Source organism: Conger conger, chromosome 1, assembly GCF_963514075.1.
Source record: "Conger conger chromosome 1, fConCon1.1, whole genome shotgun sequence".
Classification (NCBI taxonomy): Eukaryota; Metazoa; Chordata; class Actinopteri; order Anguilliformes; family Congridae; genus Conger; species Conger conger.
The window spans coordinates 76,437,784-76,465,287 of NC_083760.1; the positions used below are offsets into that span (position 1 = coordinate 76,437,784).

Sequence of the window (27,504 nt, forward strand, 5' to 3'; positions counted from 1 at the left end):
AGCCGTAAAAGGGTTTCAGCCTACAGGCAGTCCTACAGCCTACCTCTGAAAATATTTAGTGAGCCTTTTGCTCAGTTGTGTCTTTGATCGGGAAATTAGAATTAAATACCTGTTTAATTGCCTGTTCAGGGATTCAGAAGCTTGCGGCTGCTGCTCATCCACGGTGAGGTGAATGAGCTTAATCACATTTCACATTTCCACAAACACGCCTCCCTTTGGAAATAACTGCACCGTCTAAACTCAACATTCCCCACTTCTTTGCGATTAAAATTTGGCACTCTGATGTAAGCACAGTTCTCTCCTTGACCACCAATCTGATGCATTAAAACAGGGGTTGTGAACATTTCCCCCCCCCCCCCACCCCCCCAACAAGAGACAAGATAATCAGACTCCATCTGTGCACACTAAAGCAGTTAGTGAAGCTAACATAAAAGCATTAAACTAATTTGCCATTGTGACAATGCTCAAATATTTACAAAGCAAAAATACTATTCCTATTCATAGCAAACATGAAAATGTGTGACCTCTACAGTAAGTGAAATGGTTATTATATTTCATATACTAGTAATGAATTGCTTGCTTTGGGTGATTGAAGCTTTCAATAATTTCCTATCATCTCACACCCCCCTGATGGGTCCCTGAGGCCCTCTTTTGGGCCCTGGCCCCCTGTTGAGAGCCAGTGTATTAGAACACAGCCCACGTATAATCCACAAAATATTACAGTTTTGAATATTCCCTGTACTGCAGCATTCACCATCTCAATGGAGGACTAAAAAGCAATCAGCAGATAGTGTCTGAGTGTACCGAATGAGATGACAACATGTCCTACTAACTCCTACCAATGAACTACCAATTTTAGATACAAGAGAGTCCGATCATACCCAGCGGATAACACAGAAAGTCTGGAATTGAAACCAAATTTTTACCATCAGTATTCTTTGTTTACAAGTGCCTTGCTTGTTGAGCTGAGACTTGCTATAATTATACCTTTTTTTTTTTTGTCTGCTCGCAACTGATAGGCTGTTATGTTGTTCACCTACCACGAATAATAGGAATGGAGTTCTCGACTAAGCGGAAGATTTTAGTCTCGACTTGTGAAAAATGAAATGCTTCCAGGAACGCACACCTGAGAAGAGAAAGCCTTGCGCGTTCAGAATGGTGGGGCTAGTCGAACACGACTGTCGCTAACGCGGGCGCCCGGAGTGCGGGGGCCCGCTGTCCGCCGGGGCAGTGAAGGGATTGATCGGCTGACGGACGGAAAGGGAAGCGGCCTCCGTTTCATGTTGTTCCGTCCATCAGTCTTGCGACTCCAGGCGTCGCCCAATTAAATGAAATGACCAATGGGGTCGTAACGGCGGCCCTCCCTGCCGAAACGCAGGGGAGCAGGAAGCGGCGCAATCACACGCATTAAAAGTCGGACGTTTCCTTTGTGGCCCAATTACAATCCGGTGACACAAAAAGCCCGGAGAAGCATAGGCCGGGCCGCGCCTCACCTGGCGGCCATAACGCCGGGATGTGTGGCAGTCTGGGGAGAGCGCCTCGCACGATAAAATTAGACTTCTGTAAGTGCGGGTAAAAAAAAAAAAAGTAAGAACTAGATATTTTTCGCTACCGCAGAACTGTTTTTTAACACGAGGAGCAGGCTTTGATCATCACCATTGCTTTTGTCATTTCTGTTCTCACCGTTAATCTGTTCACTGTCCCTGACAGCGGGATAGACAATGTTATAATTGTTTACTAGTTCCTTGGCAACGCTTGTAATACAGAAAGGCATGCGGTGTTACCCGTTTAAAGCACTTTTAATACACTTGCGCAGTAAATGATTGCATTTTAAGCAATCCTCTCTGCAAAGGAACAGCAATCCTCTATAGAAAAATGGTTAGTGTAAAATGGACTCTGATAGAATGGATTTTTAGTGCACTGAATACCATTTATAAACTGAAGGCCTTTTATCCGGTTTGGCTCATATAAACAATTCAATGAGAACGGAATTACCACCGAAGATTTCATTGTGTCAGGACTATGTTCATTCCTTCAGTGTACTGTATAGGTTTTTTTTTGGTGCATGTGGAGTGGTAATTAGGCTATAGGACCTTCACAGTCCGTGCATTAATGTATTTTAAGTCTGTATGTTTGTGCACAACAAAGTAACACATTTTCCAATATTATCTTATTAAAGTCACACTTTAGTTAATCAGCATAAACATGAAATGAAGTGCAGCTTAAAAATTGATGCCCACCCCCCCCCCCCAAAAAAAAAACAAATATACTTCAGCAAAAAAAACCTATTTGCCGTTGACGATCAATAATGTCAATAATCTCCTTCCTGACCAGACTTTCAGTTCATTTTTGCCTGGAGCCAGGAATTAGTCCCAGTTGCTTCCCACAGGTTTCTGTAGACGGGCACACAAATGTGTCACTGAGCAAATCCTGAGATGCGAGTGCCAGGTAGTCTCACAGGTCTCCCCGTCTCCAAAACACATTAGGCCGTGTTTACAGGGCCGTGCAGCGTTTAGTCCTGGAGCTCCATACTTCCTCCAACCCTGACGACAAAAAGTCTTCATTATTTCATTTGGCCAATCTGCTGTTTGAAATAGAACCCAGAGTGATGCAGAGACCAATAAACCCTGCAGTGCTGAGGGGGAATCGGCTCTTGGAAGTGAGCCCTCCTGCTCTGTGGTTTTTAATATGAGATAACTTAATGGTGTTGTTCTGTTTTAAGCAGAGCCTGAACAGGTTAACGCCCCGTGAGGAGCATCACTCTGCTGCCTGATGTGACATTTACGCTCTTCCCCAAGGCCGCGGAGCCTCCACTTCTCCAAAACATCTGCAGCTCTGCTGGAGCACGACTGCCTCTCTGCTCATACTTCACACACACCACTTTATTACAGTGAACTTTTGACCCAAGGCTTATGGAAGACATTTAAGGAGATCTATAATGTGGATTGTGGAGAGTCGGGGCCTCAGGACTCCAGGCTTAACACTGTTTGCTGATGGAAACCTGACATGAGAAATGCCCTCGCCTGATTGGTTCAAATTCAAGATCCGAAAGCCTGTTGGTTGAGAGCATGACAAGTTCCATTTGATGAATTGCGCCCATTCCATGTTATTATATTTATTCTGCCTTAAAACTACTGTGGTAAGGCTATTCCAGGAGCCCCTCCAACACGGCCTAGCTCTCTGTCTGCCTGATTTATGTCAGACTGCTGGTGAAAAGGGCGATGTAAGTGAACGGGGCTTCAGTCGATGCGGACCAGGAATCCTCAATTGATCAGCGATCACTGCTTTGTCAGTGAGATGAATAACTCAGCTGGTGTTGTGCACATTCCCAGCAGAAACCCTGATGAGTCAAACAGAATTCACCGGCATGTTGTTTCATCACTTCCAAAATCAAGGCTGGGGTGAACAATGCAATCTCGTGTGGGACGGCGTTGCTGGCATCTGAGGGATGTTCCTTTCTCATACGGTGAGAGAGGAACAAAAATAAGACTTGTCCATTCACTCGATGAGAGAGTGATCGATAGCTGACATCCTTGCACACCAGATGGGTAGATATTGGTGATTTTGGTGAAACATTGACCAGCCTTTCTTTGTGGTTAAAAACAGCTCCAAGGCAGGGGCCTGTTAATAAGGCAGGCCGCTGTAAAACATTGCACATTACCAACTTACGTCAAGTCTGTGCAGTTATGTCCGACACACCTCGGACACACTGACACACAGGTACCATACCAAAGTGAAGTAAATGTAAAAATAAATAAAAAAACAAGCAAGCAAATTTATGTAAAGGAAAGCCAGAAAGAAGTCTGTGAAAAAGGGGTTAGAGGGGGTAGAGGAGAATCTGCTGATAAAACCACTTCATGGATTTGTCCACAGTCAATAATTATGAGCTTACTCAAACACTGCCTCTCTGTATGGCACATACCCCACACCCCAACACTTACCCCTTCCCCTCACCTCTGTCTCCCCCTCTCCTCACCCCTCCTCTACAGTGCACACACAAGAAACCATTGTATTTATCTTTATCAGCCTTTCCATTTTCTTCTTCCCTCTCTTGTTTTCAGGCTCCCCCGTTCAATATTTCATGCTGTTGAGAGCGTAGCTATTCTAGGCCTGCTCTCCATCCACCCCCCCTCTTTTAAAAAAATCTTTTTTTTCTCTCTGCATCACTCTTTCTGTCTCATCTTCTCCCTCCATCTCTATAAATCTGCCTCTTTCTTTTGCTCCCTCCCGTTGCACTCTTAATGTTATGTGCCCCATCATACTGTCTTCCGCTTTCTACCTCCTCAGTCCGTGAGCCTTGCCCTGTCCAGAGCTCCCATGTCCTATGCTGATGTGTCTGCTCTAGTCCCTTCTCTCTATCATCTTGTTTCTTCATTTTTACCACTCTTCCTTTTGAAACACATTTTTTCCGGTCCCTGATATGAATAGATATCTCTGCTTTTTCTTCTTTCTTGCTAATTCTCTCTCTCTCTCTCTCTCTCCCTTTCACCGTCTCCCTCAGTCTTTACCCAAGCTGGTCTCGTTAAACCGTCATTCTACCCTGTTGTATGTCCCCATCTCTCTCCCTTCTCCCTCGCCTTCCACCCTGTCTCTCCCTCTCTCTTTCTAGCTCTCTATCTTTGCCTGTGTTGGTTTAGGCACAGCAGTGGAAGGTAAACAGAGAAATTGAAAATTCATGTCAGTCATTGGGGTGAGAGAGAGAGGGAATGAGAGAGAGAAAGAGAGACAGAAAGGGAGAGAAGGGGAGGGGGTAGTGTCAGTACAGTTTACTAACACAACAGTGAGCACCTGGCAATAGGCGAAAGAGGGAACGACAGAGAAAGAGGCTAATGAAACATTTTCATTCAAATTAAAAGTCTCTTATTTTCACAAATGGCGACTGTACAAGTATTATTCTATTTTACGGTCTTTCCTGAAAACAGCAATAAGGTCATTTGAAAATGCAGTCACTGTGAAAAATATCTTCCATGTAGTGATTGAGTGTCTGGTTTCCAAAGTAAATTTTATGAATGGATTTTTTATGAAGCTGGAAATGTATTTCTGGTTAGCTTTGAATATTGCTATAATTGTAATTTGCTGGTACACTTTAATTTGACACACTTTTTATACTAAAACTAAGAATAACAAACATCTTCCATTGTACTTTTTAAACATAACATCTTTCGAAGTGGCGTGTAAGCACGAGACTGTACTAAAAAGGTAATAAACTTCCAAATGAACATATTATGAATTCAATTATTAATGGCTTGAAAGATGTACTCCTCAGATTTCAACATATTTTTGTACAGTACGTTTTAATATAACAGGTAAGGAGATATATTTATATAATCAAAATAATATAAATATATCATTTCATGAACTGCGTTGGACCAGAACAAAGTCAAATGCTTTCTCAACATGCAAATTGGACTAAATTATTTACATACATCCTAAATTTGTTTACTTCACCAGTAACTTTTACAAGACAGACTGGGTTATTAGCACCACAGACATTAACCCCCCTATTATGTTAAGAGTTTATGACACTTTTATGTTTGGGGTCAAATTGACCCCAACAGCTATAAATAAATGCAAAATTATTGCCATTTTTGTTTTTTGACACTTTGTCTGTCGCCTTCTTATTGTTTCCCAAATTACTAGCCTTTTATCCATAAATATGAAACATCTGGGAGAAACAGCTGATTTTAGAGGTACAGGAAGTGAAAGTTTGGCACCTGTATATGAAAGTGCCATCCACAAAGAAATCTCAGATAAAAATAAAAATGGTTGTATTGACATTTGTATCTGACATTTTATACAATTACAGAGGGTCAAAACAAGCCCATATAACACATGCACAGTTGGACCAATACTGCTAGGACCTTTTGCTTTACAGTACAGTTTAAGCATTAATTCTGAATGTAGCACAGAAGCAATAAGAACAGAAGCCTTATTAGTTGTTTAGACCTTTTTTCAATAACCATTAAATAGTAATTAGTCATACTTGATGCAAAAAATAATTATTTATTTACAATTTTCAGTTTTAATTGTAACACCGCCAGCCCCTTGAAATGAAGTGTGGGCCTTGTTTTTGTATTTTATTGTCAGCTCCCATTTTTAATACTTGGCCTTGCCTTCCATACCACTGAAAACACACTGATATTCTTGTAGAAAAGTGGATTATTTGCCTTGAATTACTTCCAGACATGTGTTGTCTATTTCTCAGGTCTCAAGCCTATTAAAATTATTTGAGAAACAGAATTTGTTCTTGGGTTTCATTTCAATGAACTGCAGGGGGTGAAACTGGAAAACATGCGCATCCCAGAGCTTCAGTGGGCCTCGGTGCAATTTGGGTAGAAAGAAAAACATTTTCTCCTTTTAAAATACAGAGAAGAAAATTAATTGCCGCAAAAAGTTGAAACAACTGAATTCCAGATGACGTAAGTTTTTGCACTCACATGTAAAACTTTGCTCCAGATAGATGGGCAAACGGAGATGAGTAAAAAGAGCTCTCTCTCTCTCTGGTTCAGTGACAGTCCACCCTTGCAGGGGAGGAAAAAGCAGACATGAAAAAGAGACAGAATGAGATGACAGATATGTCATGGGAGAAAGAGATAACAAAGGGATGGTAGATAGACCTAGAAAATGGGAGTGAAGGTAGTTTGACATAATGCGTACAGGCGAAAACAGGGACATGGAGAGAGAATATTAGGGAAAGTTTGAGGGGGGAGCTATGAGACTGTTGAAGTCAGAGGGCCAGGGAGAGAAGGAAACCGACACTTAACAAGACATTGCAGCAACAGAGAGAGAGAGAGAGAGAGTGAGAGAGAGAGCAGGGTGATGCTTCCCTTGTGCTCTCTCTTTCTCCCTCTGTCTCCTTCTCTCCCTCTCTCTCTCTTTCTCCCTCCCTTCCTCTCTCTCTCTCTCCCTCTCTCTCCTAATAAATCATTTTTGACTTCTCCTTAACCAACTCATTCCCAGCAGACGAGAAGAAACCGTAACAATCTCTCTTTCTCCCCATTTCCCTCTCACCCTTTCTTGATCACCACGGCAACACGCCTGGAGGGGACGCAAGTGAGACGGCATTGCTGACAAAAAGAAAGAAAAAACAACGGGGGATCTGTTTGTGTGTGTGTGTAACGATACAATATTAACATTACACATGGATGACTGCATAATATCATGTGTATGTATGTATGATCATATAACATGCTCTAGAGACAGAATCAAAGAGAAAACAGCCAGAGTGCACACATATACATACTAAGTTGCTGAACAATGAGCAATGAGGTACTGATACGTTTACTTACAGAGAGAGAGAGAGGGGGGGGGGGGGGGAGGGGGGGGGGGGGGATGAAAATAAGGAGCACATCAATTTGTCCAGCTAAGAGGATTTTAGATAATAATACTGTATTAGTGAAGACTGGCTGGCTTACAGTGTCTGGACTCTGAAATGAGGAAGGAAGGGGGAGGCATAATATAGGTTCTGGAATTCAGAGAGATACGAAAAAAAAAAACAATTAATGATAAAAGAAGGCCGGGGAAATAAAGGGAGGGGCGCGTGGGATAAGTTTGATTAGCGTGCCGTAAATATGTGGCCATGTGAGGTTCTCCAAACCGCTCGGCAAATTAAGGGTTAACGATACCCCACTCGCTTATCCCCCAAACACAAGTGGGGGTGACTTGAGCGCGCTGGGAAGAATGCGAGTTTACAGGATGCGCGCTTTTGTCACCAGCCGGGGGTGGAGTCAGCGATTGAATGCGCGCTGCCTACCAAACAGGAGAGAGAAAGAGGGGGAGAAAACGACAGAGCGAGAGGGAGTGAGTGCGTGCGTGGATGCGAGGGTTGCTGGATGGAAAGGAAAAAGAAGAAAAAGACTTCAAAACTCGCGAATGGAATGTTTGTAACAGTTTTAGATGCTCAAACATTGAACTGTAACGGATTTCCTATGCGTGGCGAGGAAATGACCACGCGAGGATAATTAAGCGCTTTATTTCTTTTTCTTTTTTTAAAATACCAGGAACATAATGATAATAATTTGAAGAATACATGTGAGGAAGTGGATGAAGCTTGCCCCCTGTCCTTCTATTGTTACCCTCGTTTTATCCAGCGCTGCAAGGATTCCTTTAACAGCTCCACGCAGCTACTCAAATATAGCAAGCAAACATTTTTCTCTTTAATTTGGGGGCTTTTACCCCCAAACCATTCCCCTTCTCTCAGTGTCCCATTTTTGTTTTTAAGGGGAAACTTTGGGGCATAGGAGGAACAGAAGCATATTATTTTCACGGACTGCTACTAGTGTGGCATTAAAATTCTGCAGCGTTCAAATAGGGGTTTGCAGGGGGTGAGAGGTGGCGGGCCTGGGGGGAGGGGGGTTTTCGCGATGGAACTGGAGTTCTACAACACTTAGCTAGCAAAATATTTTACCAGAACAGTATCTGCGAACATTAAACGGCTATGTGTTTTTATTTTTCTTACTGGAATGTCTTCAACATACAACTGCGTGGGATAGAGGAATAGAGACTAAGGAGAGTGCACGGGAAGGGGAAAGAGAGATATCGGAGGATTATGGCTCTCGTGGCGTTATCTCTCTGTCTCATAACGCTCACCTGTACGAACTTCTACCTGGTGTATGCCAACCGACATGCAGTCCACTGGAACAGCTCAAATATACAGTAAGTCTACTACATTCACTGCACTGCCTGACAACACTATAAGTGGTTTAATTATTTTCATTGTGAGGTTCTCAGTTTACACTGGATGGACTCACTCATCATAATAAATAGGGACACACAAGCCACCTACACACCCAACGGCAAGAGAACATCTGTCCCCATCGCCGTGTTTGGCAACGTACAGTAGGCTACTTTTCATTGATAACTTGTTACTGAACTTTTAACGGGTATGGTTTGACAAGTAAATATCTATTCTCGAGGCTAGTATTGTAAAAACTACACTGGCACATGTAGCCTACACACTATCTTACCCATTCACACTACTACACCTATCGAAATTGAATGTGTGTGGTTACGTATGTCCTGTAGGTGCCCGCGCCTACATGTTTAGTGCGAGTACCCAACTCAAAATCCATATAGCATAGTACCATGCTTTCCCATAGCTACTTTGTTCAGGGAAGCTGGTTTTGGAATAGCCTAATCCAATGAAAGAAACTTAAGTGGCTTTAAATACGACAGAAAAACAGCAAGACAATTTAAATATGCTGGCTAAGGCTGTAGTTCTCTTTGTCTTTAGCCTGCTGTGTCATGCTTTTATGTGGACACATTTTTAAGTCCACTCAAAAGGATATTGCATTTGAATTTTATAATGATGCTTGCATATTGTTTTTATTTTGAGGGGTTATTCAGTGGCATCGTGTTTTGGTAAAATTTCAAACGTTTGAATTCACCTAATCATTGCAAAGAACATTTTATGCATAAAGCACTATGGAGTGATGTTTGCTTTCATGGTGGTTTTTGCGCCAGATAATTAACAATTCAGTCCAGCAGTTCAGTCAACGTTGCATTCCTGTGGGTATGTGTACGCTATACGGCACTTGCGCGGTTAATGGCTGTTGGGCGCGTGCCTAAATATAGGAAAATTCACAGAATTCACATTTATATGTACCCGATGTGCAACCACGAGAATATGAGGCCCCAGGATAATATGCATGACATTATTTACATATTTTTTGTATAATTTAATTAATTTCCCTGTTTGGCTCTTGTCGTGCATTAGTCTATCCAGCACCTGCTAAACAATATGTTGTGAATTTCATCTCTTTTTTTTTTGTTGCTTACGGTTATGCGGGAGTGAAAAGTGTGGAAAGTTCGTTTAGTTGCACCTTAAGGAAAACTTTTAACAAATCAGTTGTCCGTTGTGTACGTGGTAGCCTACTACATAAGTCAGACTGGTATTGTGAGCAGTGGTAACAAAATGAATCTCTCTCACACAATGCCTATCTGCCTATTATAACTACTTTAACTTTGTTTTGCCTCATGTCACCATGTCACCACTCTTTCACTCACCCTCATGCCATCTCCATTTATCCTTCTTTACTCCTTCTCAGAACACCTATGATTCTTCTCTTCCGCAACCTCCATGTCCTTATTCTCTTCATCCCCTTCTGCGCCCCCCCCCCCCCCCGTGTCCTCCATTAGCATATCTGTTACCTTCCGCCGGCTTTCATCAGCTTGTAGTAAGGACTGTTTTTATTTCTGACCCGCTCTGTTTGTTGTGTGTCGGTGTTTAGTCCCCCTTCCTGCCCTTTTCTCCCTCCTTTCTTATCTCTCTCCCTCTTCGCCGACTCTGTTTCAGCCCCTTTATTGTTCTCGTCCCTCTTTCATTTCTCATTTCACAACCTTAACCCATGCCTCTCACTGAATTACTTTATTTTTCTAGGCTTGTCTTCTGCCTTCTCTTTTTACCTCCGTGTCCATTTATCTCTGGTTCCCTCCATCTCACATCTCTCTCTCCTTTCTCAGTGTCTCCATCTCTCTCTGTCCCTGACCCCAATCTGTTCATCTCAGTCCTGTGCCTCAATTTACTCCAGACCAGGAACCTTGATTAAAGTCACATTTAGCCTGTCATTTTTACAGGTGTGGATGTAATTGATGCAGACCTTGAATGAGCACACACGTATGCACGGAAACATACATACAGTAGTGAAAGTAACACACGTACACAGTTATATGGCAGCAGCGTAAGGCTTTAGTGTGGGCTTGTGGGCTTGTAGGCGTGTCTGTTGAGTGCTGAATGGATGCACGAGCTAGCCTTTAGGACCATTTGCAATATGTATGTATTTTAATTATTTTAATATCCATGTTTGTCCTTGTGCGTTTTTATCCTTGCATATAATCTCTCTCATTCTTAATAGATAAAATCTGAAATCTATGAAATAATATAGAGATCGACCTAGTTTGCACGTTGCACACTATTTCATATTGTCAATTCAGAAGCTATGACTTGAATGCTGTTTTAATGACAGTATAGCGGAACTTGCCTCATCACACCACACGCCACACTGCCCGTGCTAGACAGCTGAGTGTATTGTTCAACAGCATTCACATGACACTCATCATTGTTGTCCCTTTAGCATTTCTCATGCTGTATTGCAGTTAAAAACCTGTACACTCCGCTGCCCTACACAAACACACAAACACACTTTAGTCACTCTCCACACGGCCTGAACACACCATTATAAATAAAATACTACGCTTAATTAAAGTTGGTAAAAACGCAATTGGACAAGTCCATGGAAATGTACCATGCAGCTGAGTGTTGTGGTGCACTTTCTTAAAATATATTATTAATGCTGCATGAGTGACCCTTTTATCAATCCATGTCAATTTATGTAACTCTGTGCAGATTTAGAAAAAGATCAGGTTACCGGCCCGATCACAGTCTGGAATGGAATTTGCATGCATGAGTACATTTGCTTTTTTGTACACTGAATTTGATTATCACCATGCGCATTGTTAAGTGCGTCAAATCGTGATATGTCTCATACTGTGATCCATGTATCATGATCCTATCATGAGGTAGGCTCATGCACAGCCCTGAAATGGGATATCGTTTAAACTTATAATACAGTTTAAACAGATAATACAGTTTAAACTTATAATACAGTTTAAACAGTGGATATAGTGTAGCATGGTGCAACAAAGATTGTAATAATTCAAATTTTATCGAGAACAATAAAAAAGATCACTACTAGTTACGCTCAAATTCATATCTTTCCCCCAAGCCTCAATACAGTTTTCTAAACAAAAACTGTCAGTTTTGGTTCTCAGTCAATGCTTGTTGCTGTAACGTGTGTTTTTCTGCAGAACTGACTGTCTGAAATTCAATGGTTATTTAAATTAATACAGATACTGTAACAGGAAGCTGATCAAAAAGGATTTCAGTGTTTGGATTGCAGATTAAAAAAATATATTTCCGACATCTCACTGAAGTTGCAGCTGTCAAAAGTCGGACCTGACTCTCATAAATTTGACGAATTGTGAAGTAACCCCCGTTAAATCACAGCCTTCAGAAGTGAGAGACAGCCTGGTGAAACAGAGCCGGCCTCCCTTTGTTCAAATGGTGTCATTAATTAAAACAGCACGTCTCTCTCCGGACTTCGTTTGCCTGTTCCTCACTTACAGTTTTGGAGCACTTTGAAGACATCCTGGTACCTCAGACTGTTGGCCTAGTTTGAGCAGTGGAAGAGCGCCTGGAGAAAAAGGGACTCGTGTGTCGTTCGGCTCCGCAGCAGCGGTCAAAAGTTTCTGCGCCGTTTCGGTCGTGCGGGTCAATGGGTCCGAGTTTGGGGGGGTGGGGGGTGGGGTGGGGGGGTGCAGTTTGTTTTTGTTTGTTTCCGTCCTTGCTCCGGTTTTCCTCGCTGTCGGATAGTCCGGAGGCCGAACGTTGGCTTTACCCGGGCCTTTTGTTTGGAGTACAGTGTCGAGGCAATGACCTTAATCGTGGAGCGCTCCCAGAACACTTTAACTTTGTTAATTGTTTGGTGACCGCTGATGCTCAGGCACATCTACTGCTAAAAAAAGAAAGGCACTCATTAGGCACCTGATACATATCGTATCAAAATAGCCCAGCTATAGAAACTATAGCCGATACTTTAACAAGGCGATGTGAGTTTTCCACTGCGAGGGTACTCGCTTTGCGTTGCAGTTTAGATGTAAACTGATTCCTTTGTGTTCACACAAAGGAATCAGGCTGTGGCATCACAATTTGTTCGAGACCGTTCGACACACAGAGAGACACTGTTTACTGTGCTGCTACACACCGAGGAGGGGTGGGAACAGAGGCAGAACCAGGAGAAAGCGCTGCTCTCGCCTCCAGCTCAGGGCAGTAACCACAGTCTCTGTAATTCAGATGTTCCTGCTCATTGATGGCTGACTGAAACAAAACAAAGCCATCAGCCCATTAAATCGCCACTTATCGGGAGCCACCTGACAATTAAGGGAGGCGTTTGAATGCATGTAGGCCTTTTGCGCCTTAGGAAAAGTTTACAAGCAATTCAGACATTCAGAAAATTGTTTCGCGGCTCGCCTGCATGGCAGACTCCACGCGCTCAATTACTGTGAATGGGAGATGTTCTGGCATGCCCGATCCATCAATTTTTAAAGCAGAGTTTCTGAGCTTGTCAGACGCATAATTAAGAAACCTGAGTGAATAAATACATAGAGAGGTCTGGAGCCGCAGCACCCCGACGCAGCTGTTAACAAAACAAATGATCACGTTTGCACAAAATCTCCCTTAAAATGACAAGCATGGCTCCCCTGATCAATGCAGGGAAAAAACATGTTTTATTCAGCCAGCTCATTAGTCGCTTAGAGGCTGTGTGGATTGTGGACCTGGGGAAAAAATATAATTTAGATGTAAAGAACCTTACATGATACTGGGCTAGATGCACACCAAAAGTAATAAATTAAGGGATGAGAGCAGTTGTGGAAATGAAAAGCTTTACATTGCTTGGAGTGTTTCGCGGGGGGTGGGGGGGTCTCCAGCTGTTGTTCCTCGAATGGTAATATTCGTGACCGGTGACCAGGGGTGATTTAGAAAACAGCTTATTCACACGGACCAAATCATAGGGATGGTCATGCTGGCGCATAAAAAGAGCAACAGATTCAGTGGCTGATTACATTCAAGTCTATCACCCACTTCTGCTTGAGCACCATTAATGCAAATTCCTGTCGCTTTTATGAAGACCTTAAAACAATCTCTCAGTGAATTTGTGAGCATTTCCATCAGAAAATTGCTTGCATCAGGCAATATTGGATGGCAAATTTCTTATTTGCATAGTTTTTTGTGCTGGCTTGGGAGTACTAGAATTGATAACGGCCTACTGGAAAACATGGCTTCATCTGATAAAGGACTTTCTTTATAATGAGATCTCTTATCAACAAAATTAGATTAATGTACTTTATCATATGATTATTTTCACAACAACGTTGTGATGAATGTGGACACGATTTTAATTATAATGAATTCGTTTTTGGTCAGTTTTTGCATAAAGGGGCGACTCTTAAGTTGACACTCATTGAAGGGGTGAATTTTTATTTGTTAATTTCTTACATTTTACTGTTTACCGTGTTGTAAAAATAATATATGGGGAGACTACCGTTTTTTAGGGAAAAATCCTTTTTTTTAAGTTCTATTCTGGGGTCACATATATGGACTCAAGCAGGATTCAGTTATGCATTTTGTATGTGCTGAGAGAGTTTATTTATATGCGTGCTGTGAGCTCATTCATTTTTGGCTATGTACCATTAAACATGTAGACAATGCTAAACAGCTCTCTTGTTTATTTAAGGGTGACAGGCTTGTGCCTTCATAAAATATTTCCTTTCTCATGTGAAATATTTATAGACATTTCTAGTTCAGTGCCTTTGGACCATCAATTTAGTCAGCTGCAAACTATTAGCTTGTAGAAGTTTTTCATTAATAGGAAAATTAAGTTTCTGGTTAGTATTTCACCTAAAAAAAGAAAAATAATAATAATAATTGAAATTGGATGTGTCCAGTTGGAAAGCCCTCTACAGTGAGACACTGTAATGAAAGCAGAATTCAAGAGAAATAACTGCCAAAATAATGTGAAAGCAGGCCCAAGGAAAGGGATTTTTTGGTTACTGTGATCACCAAATAAGAAAATAAGTGCAATTGGTACTACTCAGCCAAATGGATACCATTTTCCGTGTTTTTTGTGTTGTCACGTACATTTCACTGCAAATGGATTTGAAATCAGATCCTCTGTTATAACCTGCAACCTGGTTGTTAAAAAAAGTATATGTTATTTTCCTAAAAATGGAGGAAACCTCAGGATCTCGTCTACTCAAACAGACATGACACCGAAAGGAGAATTCTTTCATTTTTTAGCGTTGCGTACATTTTATTCAAATCCAGTACATATCCGTTGCAGTTACAACAGTTGCATCACCCTGCTGCCAAACTGTAGTCTGAAATATCGGGGAAGTTTCTCAGCCTATCCGGCGCACTGTTGTTCAGAAGCGTCTCGCCGAGCTCTACCTGCGTCACGTCAGTCAGCTGCTCTGGAGATTTCACAAGAGCACATTTCTTTCTTTCTGGGTTCCTTTGTTTCTTTGCCAGAAAAAATAGTTTTGCTGTGCAAATTAAATGGCCGCTGTTCCTGAGCGTTGCTCCACGGTGAAGTCGAGAGGAGGGAGAAAAGTTCTTTCACCAACGCACAGCCTCTGTCAGGGTTTCGTCACACAAATAAAGGCCACAACACTTATAAATAAGTTACGGGTTTTTACACAAAGATTTATTCCGTGCAGTTACTGCTGTTTTCCATTTCATGTGCTTTGATAGTTCAGCAAAGTGGCATCCGAGTTCCTTCTTTTCCTTCATTGCTCCACTGTGGAAATGTAAAAGCCTAGAGAATTAGGAGGTAACAGGTTTTTGTCTGATCCCTCAGCGTGTGTAACTGCAGCAAAGAATTGCTTCCCGGAGCTTCAAGCTGACTGCAAATGTCTGTTTATGAGCTGTTCAACAGTTAAGAAAACAACTTCATATTAATGAGAAAACAAGCAGATAAAGGCTTTGGACAATTTACTCTAAGCCATTGCTATTCTGCCCATTGCACGGTTATTGCATCTGCACTTAACTTAAATGTGGAGCATATTCTCCTGCGCCTCTCTTTACCCAAGGCTTCCAGCAGACAGGTAGAACCAATTTCAGACACAAAGATTGAAATGCAAATACAAAGCTGAAAAGCAGGCCAAGCGAAAAGATTTCTCCTTATGTACACACAGAAATACGGATAAGTATCACACATCATTTTGGCCCAGGGAAACAATGTGGTTGCTGTAAAACAAATGTTCTCAAAGCGGCCAAGTCACCGACGTGGGTTTTCTCTCTTTATTTAAGAACCCGACCTTGGAGACATAATAGATCTTTATTTGAGATTTGAGATTCCCGTTATAACCCAGGGGAAAAAGGAAGCTATTGTACATTCACACTGACTCAAATTTATACCTGCTTTCTACCTTTTTCGTCTGTTCACAAAAGAGAATAATGGTTGATTTGCATAGTACTTAGGCAAATTTGTCTGCTATGTTTTACTTTCACTTTGTATATCATACGCTTTAGGCCATTTTATATAGATATTCCTATAAAGTGGCCCTGGAATCCCTCCATTCTGTTTTAAAGCAGTACTATTTTGTGAAGTTCTTTTTGTTTTCCCCTTAGAATTGTGGCACATTGTCTCTAGTTGAGCAGAGGAAACCACTAAAGGCAGCTAGCTGTATATGGGTATGGAGTCCAGTGCTTTTATGTTTTTCTGTGCACTGGGAAGGCTCTTTTTCGTCGTGTTTTACTCCCCTTCGGAGGATTTCATGTTTTTTATTTAAGGATCGGTTTATCACGTGACTGTGTTTTTATTTATTTAACGAACGGTTTTATGTCACGATTCTGTTTGCTTTTGTTTTAAAGATCGGTTTACGTCGTGATTCTATCCATGTTACGTTCGCTGTCAGCATCCGGAAAATTTGGCAGATGTTGGAATTGAGCGCATCGATGTCTGGAAGGAAACGTTTGATATACTGCTCTTTCATTCATCAGGGCTTTCTTCCCTTGAGTGACACCAACTGTTGTACAGAATGCAGATGGGATGAAAGAGCCATGGGAGCTTACAGTGGATATGAATATACAGTAGATACGTGTATAATATCTTCCAATGAACTACATATGGAAATGTGAATGGTCACATCCGTTTTTCTCGCTTTGAACGCGGTCTTCAGGGCTAACATAGCAGGTGGCATCATATGACTGGACATAGTGAATTATTGCAGAACGTAAATAGAAACCAACATGCATTTATGCGGTCTAACTGTCCTTTGTATAACCATTTAACAATTTTCCTGTGGTTTGACGAATGTCCACTCTGATAATATCGACATTGAAAATGGTACAGTTTCTTAAAATGGTTACAAATTACGAAGGCCTGAGACTTCATCCAAGAGAATGGTGTGAACACAAATTGAAGTGAAGTGATTTTTTTCACCACACCACTAATGACATTCACCACTGAACTGAGCCAGTTCACCTTGAAAGGACCATATTTATTCATTTATTTATGTATTTAACACATTTATGTCCCCCATTTTTACCTGACCTTTGGATTTGTAAGCTCGGGTGTATTTGGCCATCTCATCACTTCTCTTGTACAGGAAGTGTCCCTCCTGGGGTGACCCAATGACACCGTCACAGTCAGGATTCCACAGCACACCTAAAATGGCACCGGTGGATACATTCCTACATAGTCTTCCTCTGGACCATGGTCCGTTTGTGTACGTCCCTGCAGCTCAAACAATATTCTCTCTTCAAGAATATACTAAAAGTCATTTGAAAATCAAATCGGGAAGTCTTTAGCAGTAATCATCTCTGTAATTAGAAAATGAAAAGAAAACAGGGAAATGTGGATTCTCCATGGTGCTTGACTGTAACAAGCGTAGAACAACAGAATCAATTCTGGGCTTGTTTTCACTGCAGTTTTATCAGCTAAACACAGGCTTGAACCAAAATCTGCCTCTTTGCATGTCAGTGATCATGGTAATAAGCAGTGCATTCATTGCTGCTCAATCCTCCATTACCTACATTATTAAATGGAATAATCCCATTTTCTTACACAGTATATATTAACAGAGGCACGGTAGATAATGTCCAAACAACATTGATGTGCTATACTCACAAAATATAATCACTATCATTAATTGCTCTCTGTGTGGTCTGGGTTGACCTGTGTCCATTGTGGGAACTGTGAGTTTCTGTCAATGTATCCGACCCTCAATCAGTGTGCCTGGCTCCTCTTTCCATCTGCTCACTTGTCTTTTATCTCTCTCTCTCTTTCTCTCTCTCTGTCTATTTATGTCTGCAGTGTATTGATTCCTCATCCCCCATTCTCACCCTATCTGCTTCTCCCTCCATCCATGATTCAGAATCACTTTACATCTCAAACTGGTGGGAGTGTGCATTTCCCATCTCCTCGGCCATTGGCGTTTGTTGCCCATTGGGCTTATTTAACAACGGTACACAGTGAAACACTGCAGCTCGTAGTACACACACCGTGTAGATCTGTAGCACAGTTAAGTTGCTGAAGGCTGTTCCGTTTGTGAATGGCGGGGCTGTGCGTGTCTGCGTGTGTTTGTGTGTGATGCGTGCGTGAGTTTGTGGTCGGCTCGGTGTGCTGGTGCAGTGTAACGTGTGACAGGGGAAGCATATGGAAGGTAGCGCACAGCTCCAGATTCTCACCAGTCTGTGTGTGGGTGTGCTGAATATCAATGCTCTTCTGGCTCTCCCGCCTAATTCTGCCTGTGTGTGAGCGGGAGATGTGTGTGGGTGTGCTTAATATCAATTTCCTCCAGCCCCCTCCTCCCTACCTGCTAATGTGCGGCTTTGGCTCTGCATGAGGGGGCTTGAGGAGAGGCAAGGCTGTTCCCACTTTAAAGGGAACTTGCCCTCTCTGAGTGACGCCTTGTCTCATGTTTATTTTCCCCTTCTTCCTCGTCTGTTTCCGCCCCGTGTGGAGTCAATGGGAAGTCCCCCCGAAGACAGCCAGTGACGTGCGGAGCTGCTGAACTGTGTGTGGGAGTGTGGAGACCATGCTGTACTACCATCTCCCTTTCATGCTCTCCGTGACTGTCTCTGTCGCAACTGGCTTCCTTTTCGTTAGCGTGTACCTGCGCCGCGTGTGTTTATATGTGTGTGTGTGTGTGTGTGAGTGCGAATAAGGTGTGGCACTGTGAGCGTGTGTGTGTGTGTGTGTGTGCATGTGTGTGCAGTGCAGTCTGCAAATGGGAAGCTATGTTGCAGGGTTATGGTAATAAATGTATTTTTACAGCAGTTTAAAGAATTCTGTGTCACTTCCCGAGAGAGGGGGAGAAAGAGGGAAGGCAAGCAAAAAGAAGGAGAGACTGGGAAAGACGGAGGGGGATATTAATAAAGCGAGAGATAGAAAAGAGGATATAGAAGTAGAGAGGAGGGAGAGAGGGAGAGAGGGAGGGGAATATTAATGTTAAGTTGTGGAAAAGGCTTGCATTTCCTGACATGACAGGACCTTTCTTCTCCCCCCACACACACAAACACACACACTCACACGCACACACACACACACAAACACACTCACGCAAACATGACAGGACCTTTCTCCCCCTCACACGCACACACACACACACACACACGCACACACACACTGGATTAAAAAAGGTGGGTTTTTGCAGTAGGTCACCATTTATTCCTAAATAGTGGATTCTGGAAAAATATCTTTGAGGTGACATTATGCCTGGCATTTATTCCATGTTTATTGTAATAATCGTATGTACACTGGAAAAGGCATGGCATAAGCCCGCACACAGTGGCACCATACACACACACACACACCGTGCACAACAGCCCACTCTGCGACATTGCCGCTAACACGCTGTGAGGTGTATCGCCTTGCCTCTGCTTTCAGAAATATTGCCAGCACCTGTCATGAATTAAATATAATTGAGCGAAAGTGGGATAGACACAGGAGAGAGCTTGAGATTGTGTTCATTAGAAAAGGAGAGAGGGAGGGAAAAATATACAGAGGGATGGAGAGAGGAGAGGGAGGGAGAGGAATGCCGTGCTGTTTGCCGGAGTGCTGTTCCCAGATTGGGTCTTATCTGGGCCTCGTGACGACAGCCGACTGACAACACTCCACGCTGCTGTCACTGAGAGAGAGTGAGGGAGAGAGAGTATGTGTGTGTGTGAGAGAGAGAGAGTGAGGGAGAGAGAGTATGTGTGTGTGTGAGAGAGAGAGAGTGAGGGAGAGAGAGGGAGAGAGAGTATGTGTGTGTGAGAGAGAGAGAGAGAGAGAGAGAGAGAGAGAGAGTGAGGGAGAGAGAGTATGTGTGTGTGAGGGAGAGAGAGAGTGATGGAGAGAGAGTATGTGTGTGTGTGAGAGAGAGAGTGAGGGAGAGAGAGTATGTGTGTGTGTGAGAGAGAGAGAGTGAGGGAGAGAGAGTATGTGTGTGTGTGAGTGAGAGAGAGAGAGGATGTGTGTGTGAGTGAGAGAGAGAGAGAGTGAGGGAGATAGAGTGTGTGTGTGAGAGAGAGAGAGTGAGGGAGAGAGAGTATGTGTGTGTGAGAGAGTGAGGGAGAGAGAGAATGAGGGAGAGTGTGTGAGAGAGAATGAGTGAGGGAGAGAGAGTATGTGTGTGTGTGAGAGAGAGAGTATGTGTGTGTGTGAGAGAGAGAGTGTGTGTGTGTGTGTGAGTGAGAGAGAGTGAGGGAGATAGAGAGTGAGGGAGAGAGAGTATGTGTGTGTGTGTGTGAAAGAGAATTGGTGAGGGAGAGAGAGGGAGAGAGTATGTGTGTGTGAGGGAGAGAGAGAGAGAGAGTGAGGGAGAGAGAGTATGTCTGTGAGAGAGAGAGGGAGAGAGAGAGAATGAGGGAGAGAGAGTGTGTGTGAGAGAGAGAATGAGAGAGAGAGTGAGGGAGAGTGAGAGAGAATGAGGGAGAGAGAGTGTGTGTGAGGGAGAGAGAGAGAATGAGAGTGTGTGAGAGAGAGGGGGTGGGGAGAAAGCAGGTAGACCTCATGTATTCAGTACTGCAGCCTGTGTGTGGGGGTGTTAGTGTTTGTATTGTACTTTACCGGTCTGCATAATGTAACTGAGAGCTGCAGAGGGCTGAGGGAACACGGTAATGTGAGGCAGAGCGGCTGAGTGGCTCTGGGTCCGTAGTTTTGATTAATGGCGGCGCTGCTTTCGTTAGCACGCGCCAGCCTTGAGTGCTCCTGCTAAAAGCGGGACGCGCGGCGTGCCGCGGCGGCCGTGGCGACCGCGTTCCTCGCAGCGGCCTCTCCCCGTAACGGCGCGAGCCCCGCCATGCGTCCTGGCCCTCCGCGCCGTCACTTCAACCGCGCCGCTCTGAAGCGGCCTTTTCACGCCGCCCGGCTCTAATGGCTCACCTTCAGTTCCCTCCGCACCCAGCCGCCCCCTCCGGCCGCGGCGTTTGACAGATTCACCCCGCGCCTCAGAGACACTGGAGACGGGGTGGTCCGGCCCGGAGGTGCTCTCTTCCTGGCAGTTTCACAGCGCTGGGTGGCACAGGTCACTGGGCCAGAGATTGCCGTGTTTTTCACTGCAGTCTTAACAAGCTCTCACCACTGCAGCAGACAGCATTTTAAATATTGAAATGCGATGTAGACATTCAACCAGACACCATGTAACCATGCATGCCAACTCCCTTAATATCGAAACTGCTATCTGACTGAAAATGTCAAGGTTCATTAGCTGTACAGCTAGGGTGCGCCGTTTTTACATGAATACATGAGCAGGCAAAAGTAGCAAAATGGTTGATGAATCAGAAAGAATCTTTTGGATGGCTGACTTTGCGAGCTTATTCCAGGCTGTTGATGGATAATGCATGTTAGATGATTAATGCTCACGGATGCCTTGTTAAGATTTAGAATTAATGATAATCTTTCATATGGAGTAAATCCAGTGTTTCGAGCAGTTCTCATCCTGTGTAACACCACCAGCACCGGACTGGGTGCTGTGTAATCTTCAGCACTGCATAATGCAAACCCCTGCTGAAAATGCCCAGGGATACTTTATAAAAAGGCCCTGCCCTGTGGAAATTGCATTGAGATGAAATCACGCAATTAATGTAAACTACAAATAAGCATTGGCAGGATTTATCTGCTGTCAGAGGCACAACTCAGCAGGAAGGAAATTCTACTCTTCCCCGTCATTCTGGAGGAATTATGAATGCAGCGGATGCTTGGTGAATTGGCCCGTGTTTGAGTGGATTCTGCGGATAGTTTGATGCCATATCTGCTGCGGTTGGGAGAAGGATAAGACGCCCATTGCTTTTAGTTTTCATCCTTCTGCTTCCAGCTTTCTCCTCTGCCGCTAAAATTCCAGCCGGTCGGAAAAGAAATGCAGCCCCGCGTCCGATAAACATGAATTCGCTGCTAATCATTCAGGATTACAGCGCGGCACACAGTCCTGCGCTGTCTGACAGCAAAACAGTATTAAGCTGTTTAGCTGCTTTTTTGACAGCTGCATACTTATAGATATGGGGTGGAGCCAAAACACAATGATGATTTAGTAATGCACTACTGGATGAATCAGCCTTAGTGTAGTGCCAAATTAAATACAGTTAACATCAGAGACAGGTATCACTGACGAAGCGCGTCTTTTCCCAGGCTGGAAAAACACGGCTAATAATAATGGTGAAGAGGTGTGTGTGCGGATTGTGGAGGCACAGGAATAGCGCTACGCATGTCGGGATCTCCCTGGCTGTCAGTGTAAAGACAGGGCTGTTTCTGAACCGCAGTGCTACAAGTGCCCTGGGATACAGATGTTTGGACGTTGTAAAAGAGGGCCGTGGCTGTGTTTTCCAGAAGCCTCGACAACGCTGAGACTCCTCTGTCATGCCAATAAGGCCCATTTGAATTTGAATAGGAATGTAAAAGAGAGGGTGAAAGAAAAGGGAGGGAGGGAGAGAGAAAAAGAAAAAGAGAGACGGAAACATTCTGCCAATCAATTGTAATTAAAATAGTTGTCAATTGTAATTAAAATGTACTTCTGCATTTGATTCTGAGATGAAATGGCTTGCGCACAGCTGTTGTAGAGGTCTTTTTTCAGTTGCTGATTTGAAAGCCCAGGACAATGGTTGGCTGCCTTTAAATATTCTACAAATGTGCATGTGAAATGCCAAAGAGATTAGGTCCTTTTAGGTAATGAAAATCATTTTTGCTAAGTGCTGTGGAGGTTTGGGATCAGATTTAAATACATTTGCATTTAAATGCAGAGTATACATAGGCATTTTCATCTGAATTAACATTATATTTTTATTCAGAACCATTTCTGTTCAATAATTTACTGGGATTATTTTAGTCAACCTCAAGGATACATATCCTAATCGCACCTTGGCTCCACTAATTACTGAGCTCTATCACAATCATGAGAGCTGCAGATGTCATAATAAAGGAGTGGGTTTTAATAACGGCACACACCCCTGCGAAATCCCAGCCATCCATTCCCCTTCTGTCAGGTGGCGAGACCCTCTCGAGCTCACTCACTGAAATTAGGTGGCTGTAGTCTCCTCACTCACTGAAATGAGGTGGCTGTACTCTCCTCACTGAAATGAGGTGGCTGTACTCTCCTCACTCACTGAAATAAGCTGGCAGTACTCTCCTCACTCACTGAAATAAGGTGGCTGTACTCTCCTCACTCACTGAAATAAGGTGGCTGTACTCTCCTCACTGAAATGAGGTGGCTGTACTCTCCTCACTCACTGAAATAAGGTGGCTGTACTCTCCTCACTGAAATGAGGTGGCTGTACTCTCCTCACTCACTGAAATGAGGTGGCTGTACTCTCCTCACTCACTGAAATAAGGTGGCTGTACTCTCCTCACTGAAATGAAGAGGCTGTACTCTCCTCACTCACTGAAATAAGCTGGCTGTACTCTCCTCACTCACTGAAATAAGGTGGCTGTACTCTCCTCACTGAAATGAGGTGGCTGTACTCTCCTCACTGAAATGAGGTGGCTGTACTCTCCTCACTCACTGAAATAAGGTGGCTGTACTTTCCTCACTGAAATAAGGTGGCTGTACTCTCCTTACTGAAATGAGGTGGCTGTACTCTCCTTACTGAAATAAGCTGGCAGTACTCTCCTCACTGAAATAAGGTGGCTGTACTCTCCTTACTGAAATAAGGTGGCTGTACTCTCCTTACTGAAATGAGGTGGCTGTACTCTCCTTACTTAAATAAGCTGGCTGTACTCTCCTCACTGAAATAAGGTGGCTGTACTTTCCTCACTGAAATAAGGTGGCTGTACTCTCCTCACTGAAATAAGGTGGCTGTACTCTCCTTACTGAAATAAGGAGACTGTACTCCTCACTGAAATGAGGAGACTGTACTCACTGAAATAAGGTGGCTGTACTCTCCTCACTGAAATGAAGAGGCTGTACTCTCCTCACTCACTGAAATAAGCTGGCTGTACTCTCCTCACTCACTGAAATGAGGTGGCTGTACTCTCCTCACTGAAATGAGGTGGCTGTACTCTCCTCACTGAAATGAGGTGGCTGTAGGTCCTTTTAGGTAATGAAAATCATTTTTGCTAAGTGCTGTGGAGGTTTGGGATCAGATTTAAATACATTTGCATTTAAATGCAGAGTATACATAGGCATTTTCATCTGAATTAACATTATATTTTTATTCAGAACCATTTCTGTTCAATAATTTACTGGGATTATTTTAGTCAACCTCAAGGATACATATCCTAATCGCACCTTGGCTCCACTAATTACTGAGCTCTATCACAATCATGAGAGCTGCAGATGTCATAATAAAGGAGTGGGTTTTAATAACGGCACACACCCCTGCGAAATCCCAGCCATCCATTCCCCTTCTGTCAGGTGGCGAGACCCTCTCGAGCTCACTCACTGAAATGAGGTGGCTGTAGTCTCCTCACTCACTGAAATGAGGTGGCTGTACTCTCCTCACTGAAATGAGGTGGCTGTACTCTCCTCACTCACTGAAATAAGCTGGCAGTACTCTCCTCACTCACTGAAATAAGGTGGCTGTACTCTCCTCACTGAAATGAGGTGGCTGTACTCTCCTCACTCACTGAAATGAGGTGGCTGTACTCTCCTCACTCACTGAAATAAGGTGGCTGTACTCTCCTCACTGAAATGAAGAGGCTGTACTCTCCTCACTCACTGAAATAAGCTGGCTGTACTCTCCTCACTCACTGAAATAAGGTGGCTGTACTCTCCTCACTGAAATGAGGTGGCTGTACTCTCCTCACTGAAATAAGGTGGCTGTACTTTCCTCACTGAAATAAGGTGGCTGTACTCTCCTTACTGAAATGAGGTGGCTGTACTCTCCTTACTGAAATAAGCTGGCTGTACTCTCCTCACTGAAATAAGGTGGCTGTACTTTCCTCACTGAAATAAGGTGGCTGTACTCTCCTCACTGAAATAAGGTGGCTGTACTCTCCTTACTGAAATAAGGAGACTGTACTCCTCACTGAAATGAGGAGACTGTACTCACTGAAATAAGGTGGCTGTACTCTCCTCACTGAAATGAAGAGGCTGTACTCTCCTCACTCACTGAAATAAGCTGGCTGTACTCTCCTCACTCACTGAAATGAGGTGGCTGTACTCTCCTCACTGAAATGAGGTGGCTGTACTCTCCTCACTGAAATGAGGTGGCTGTACTCTCCTCACTCACTGAAATGAGGTGGCTGTACTCTCCTCACTGAAATGAGGTGGCTGTACTCTCCTCACTGAAATGAGGTGGCTGTACTCTCCTCACTCACTGAAATAAGCTGGCAGTACTCTTCTCACTGAAATAAGGTGGCTGTACTCTCCTTACTGAAATGAGGTGGCTGTACTCTCCTTACTGAAATAAGCTGCTGTACTCTCCTCACTGAAATAAGGTGGCTGTACTTTCCTCACTGGAATAAGGTGGCTGTACTCTCCTTACTGAAATAAGGAGACTACTCCTCACTGAAATGAGGAGACTGTACTCACTGAAATAAGGTGGCTGTACTCTCTTCACTGAAATGAAGAGGCTGTACTCTCCTCACTCACTGAAATAAGCTGGCTGTACTCTCCTCACTCACTGAAATGAGGTGGCTGTACTCTCCTCACTGAAATGAGGTGGCTGTACTCTCCTCACTGAAATAAGCTGGCTGTACTCTCCTCACTGAAATGAGGTGGCTGTACTCTCCTCACTGAAATGAGGTGGCTGTACTCTCCTCACTGAAATAAGCTGGCTGTACTCTCCTCACTCTCCGGGGCTGCTCTCGTTTTCATCAGTTGGAATTGTGAAATAATTAAAGGGAAACTTCAGCCTTGGTGTCAGAAGCTGGAGAGCCCACTGCCCTCAGCGCTCCATGTGTGGGATTGGATGTCCCCCAGAAAGGCTAAAACTTGAAGCTTTGTGTCAGGTCAGCCATTCACAGTCAGGGGGCAGAGTTCAGGTTTGCTTCCAGTGGTAACTTGCCAGAAGGCTGTTGAGTCAGTGCAAGAGGGAACGCTCAGGAGGGGTTGTGTTAGGTTCATTTACATTTTCATTTAGTCCGGTCTATAGACTGAATATAAAATACATTTGTCCCTCATTTAATCGCAAATCATAGGCCTCGCGGTCTTGGCAGCATTGTCATTCTGTGAGTGGCATTCTTGATTAGCTGGAGGGTCAACATCTTGATTTAATTTGATTTTCTGCTAGTGCACTGGGGCAGAAATGTAACAAATGAGTGTTGGAATTAAATCAAAATTGCTAATCATATGTTACAGACCTGGTACTGATTGGGGATATTTTTCATATTTTAGGTAGCAAATCCTCCAGGAAAGCTTTATATAAACAGTACATGATCTGTACTACTGTATTCTACTTCATGAAACTATTAAAAATCCCTGTGTCCTATAAATTCATTCTAATTCTTTAATTAAACATACAAGTGTATGGGCTTTATATGCCTATATACTGAATATTACCTTTTCATTGCAGTACTAGAGTAAAAACAGGCATATTAAGATTTGTGTAGGATTAATGCTTGGAGTGGTCCGCGCTGCATCCTTGCCTTCGGCTGCCAGGTTGTTTATTAGTGGTAAGTACACAGACACAAAGCATATTTGTGTTTTATGGAATGGCGAGCGGTAATAAAATTAATTGGGCACGGCCCTTTCATACTGCTGGCGGTTAAAGGGACAGCAGCACAAAGGCTTTTCACACATTCTGTTTCCTATGAGTAGCCATATATGCAGATTAATATTTTGTTTTATGGACCTTTAAAGGTGTGTTTATTATTAATGGTGAGTTAATATTTATTACAGGCATTCGCAGAGCACTGGCATTCAAGGAGACGGCGATACTCTCCGATTCGCTGATGTTTGTTTCCATTATAATAACGCGTGAGGCCTGTAAATGGCACTGCAAGGTCAGCCGAACAGTTGTATTCTAATTATCTCCTTTGTCTGAAATCTTCCCAAGTCTTTATAAGCTGGCAGCACTGAAGTCAGTCCAGAATTCCTCTGAAGGGAAGAGTGTTGGGCTTTTTAAAATGATAATACGGTGGTGTGTTGCACACATTTTTGAACATTATTTTGCACTTGTGAAGGGTTGGATTTCCATAAATAAAGGATCGTCCACCTTTCATTTCCAATCAAAAGCCCATGTCTTGTTTCTAAAGAATGCATAACCCGAGTAAAAATGATCCGTGGTTGTAAAGTTTGGGATGATGGTAGTCGGGTGATCGTGTCTGCGAAATTGCTTTTTTTTCTGTTGCCGTGGTTTGCATCAGTATGTACTTGAGATACCGTGTCCTTTGATATCCTCACAGGAACATGCTCAGGACTGATTGAGGGGATTGCTCGGTTGTTGGTCGCACTATTTCCAGAACCTGTGGGGCAGTATTGGATTTTCAAACGATAACATATTCAACTGCTCAGATACAGAAATCGCAAAGGCAAGCCAATCCATGCATGCTGCGTAACGGCGCTTTAATAACCAGCTGCTCGCCGGAG

General features: G+C 43.4%; 1 protein-coding gene across 1 annotated transcript in view; it reads left to right on the plus strand.

The window, feature by feature from the left end:
* Positions 1-8,375: 8,375 nt before the first annotated feature.
* Positions 8,376-27,504, plus strand: part of efna3b (ephrin-A3b) — a 49,156-nt gene continuing 30,027 nt past the window's right edge. The window contains exon 1 of the mRNA XM_061216402.1: positions 8,376-8,655. Within this exon, the coding sequence (XP_061072386.1) occupies positions 8,549-8,655 (107 nt within the window). The 5' untranslated portion in view covers positions 8,376-8,548. The remainder of the gene's footprint in view (positions 8,656-27,504) is intronic.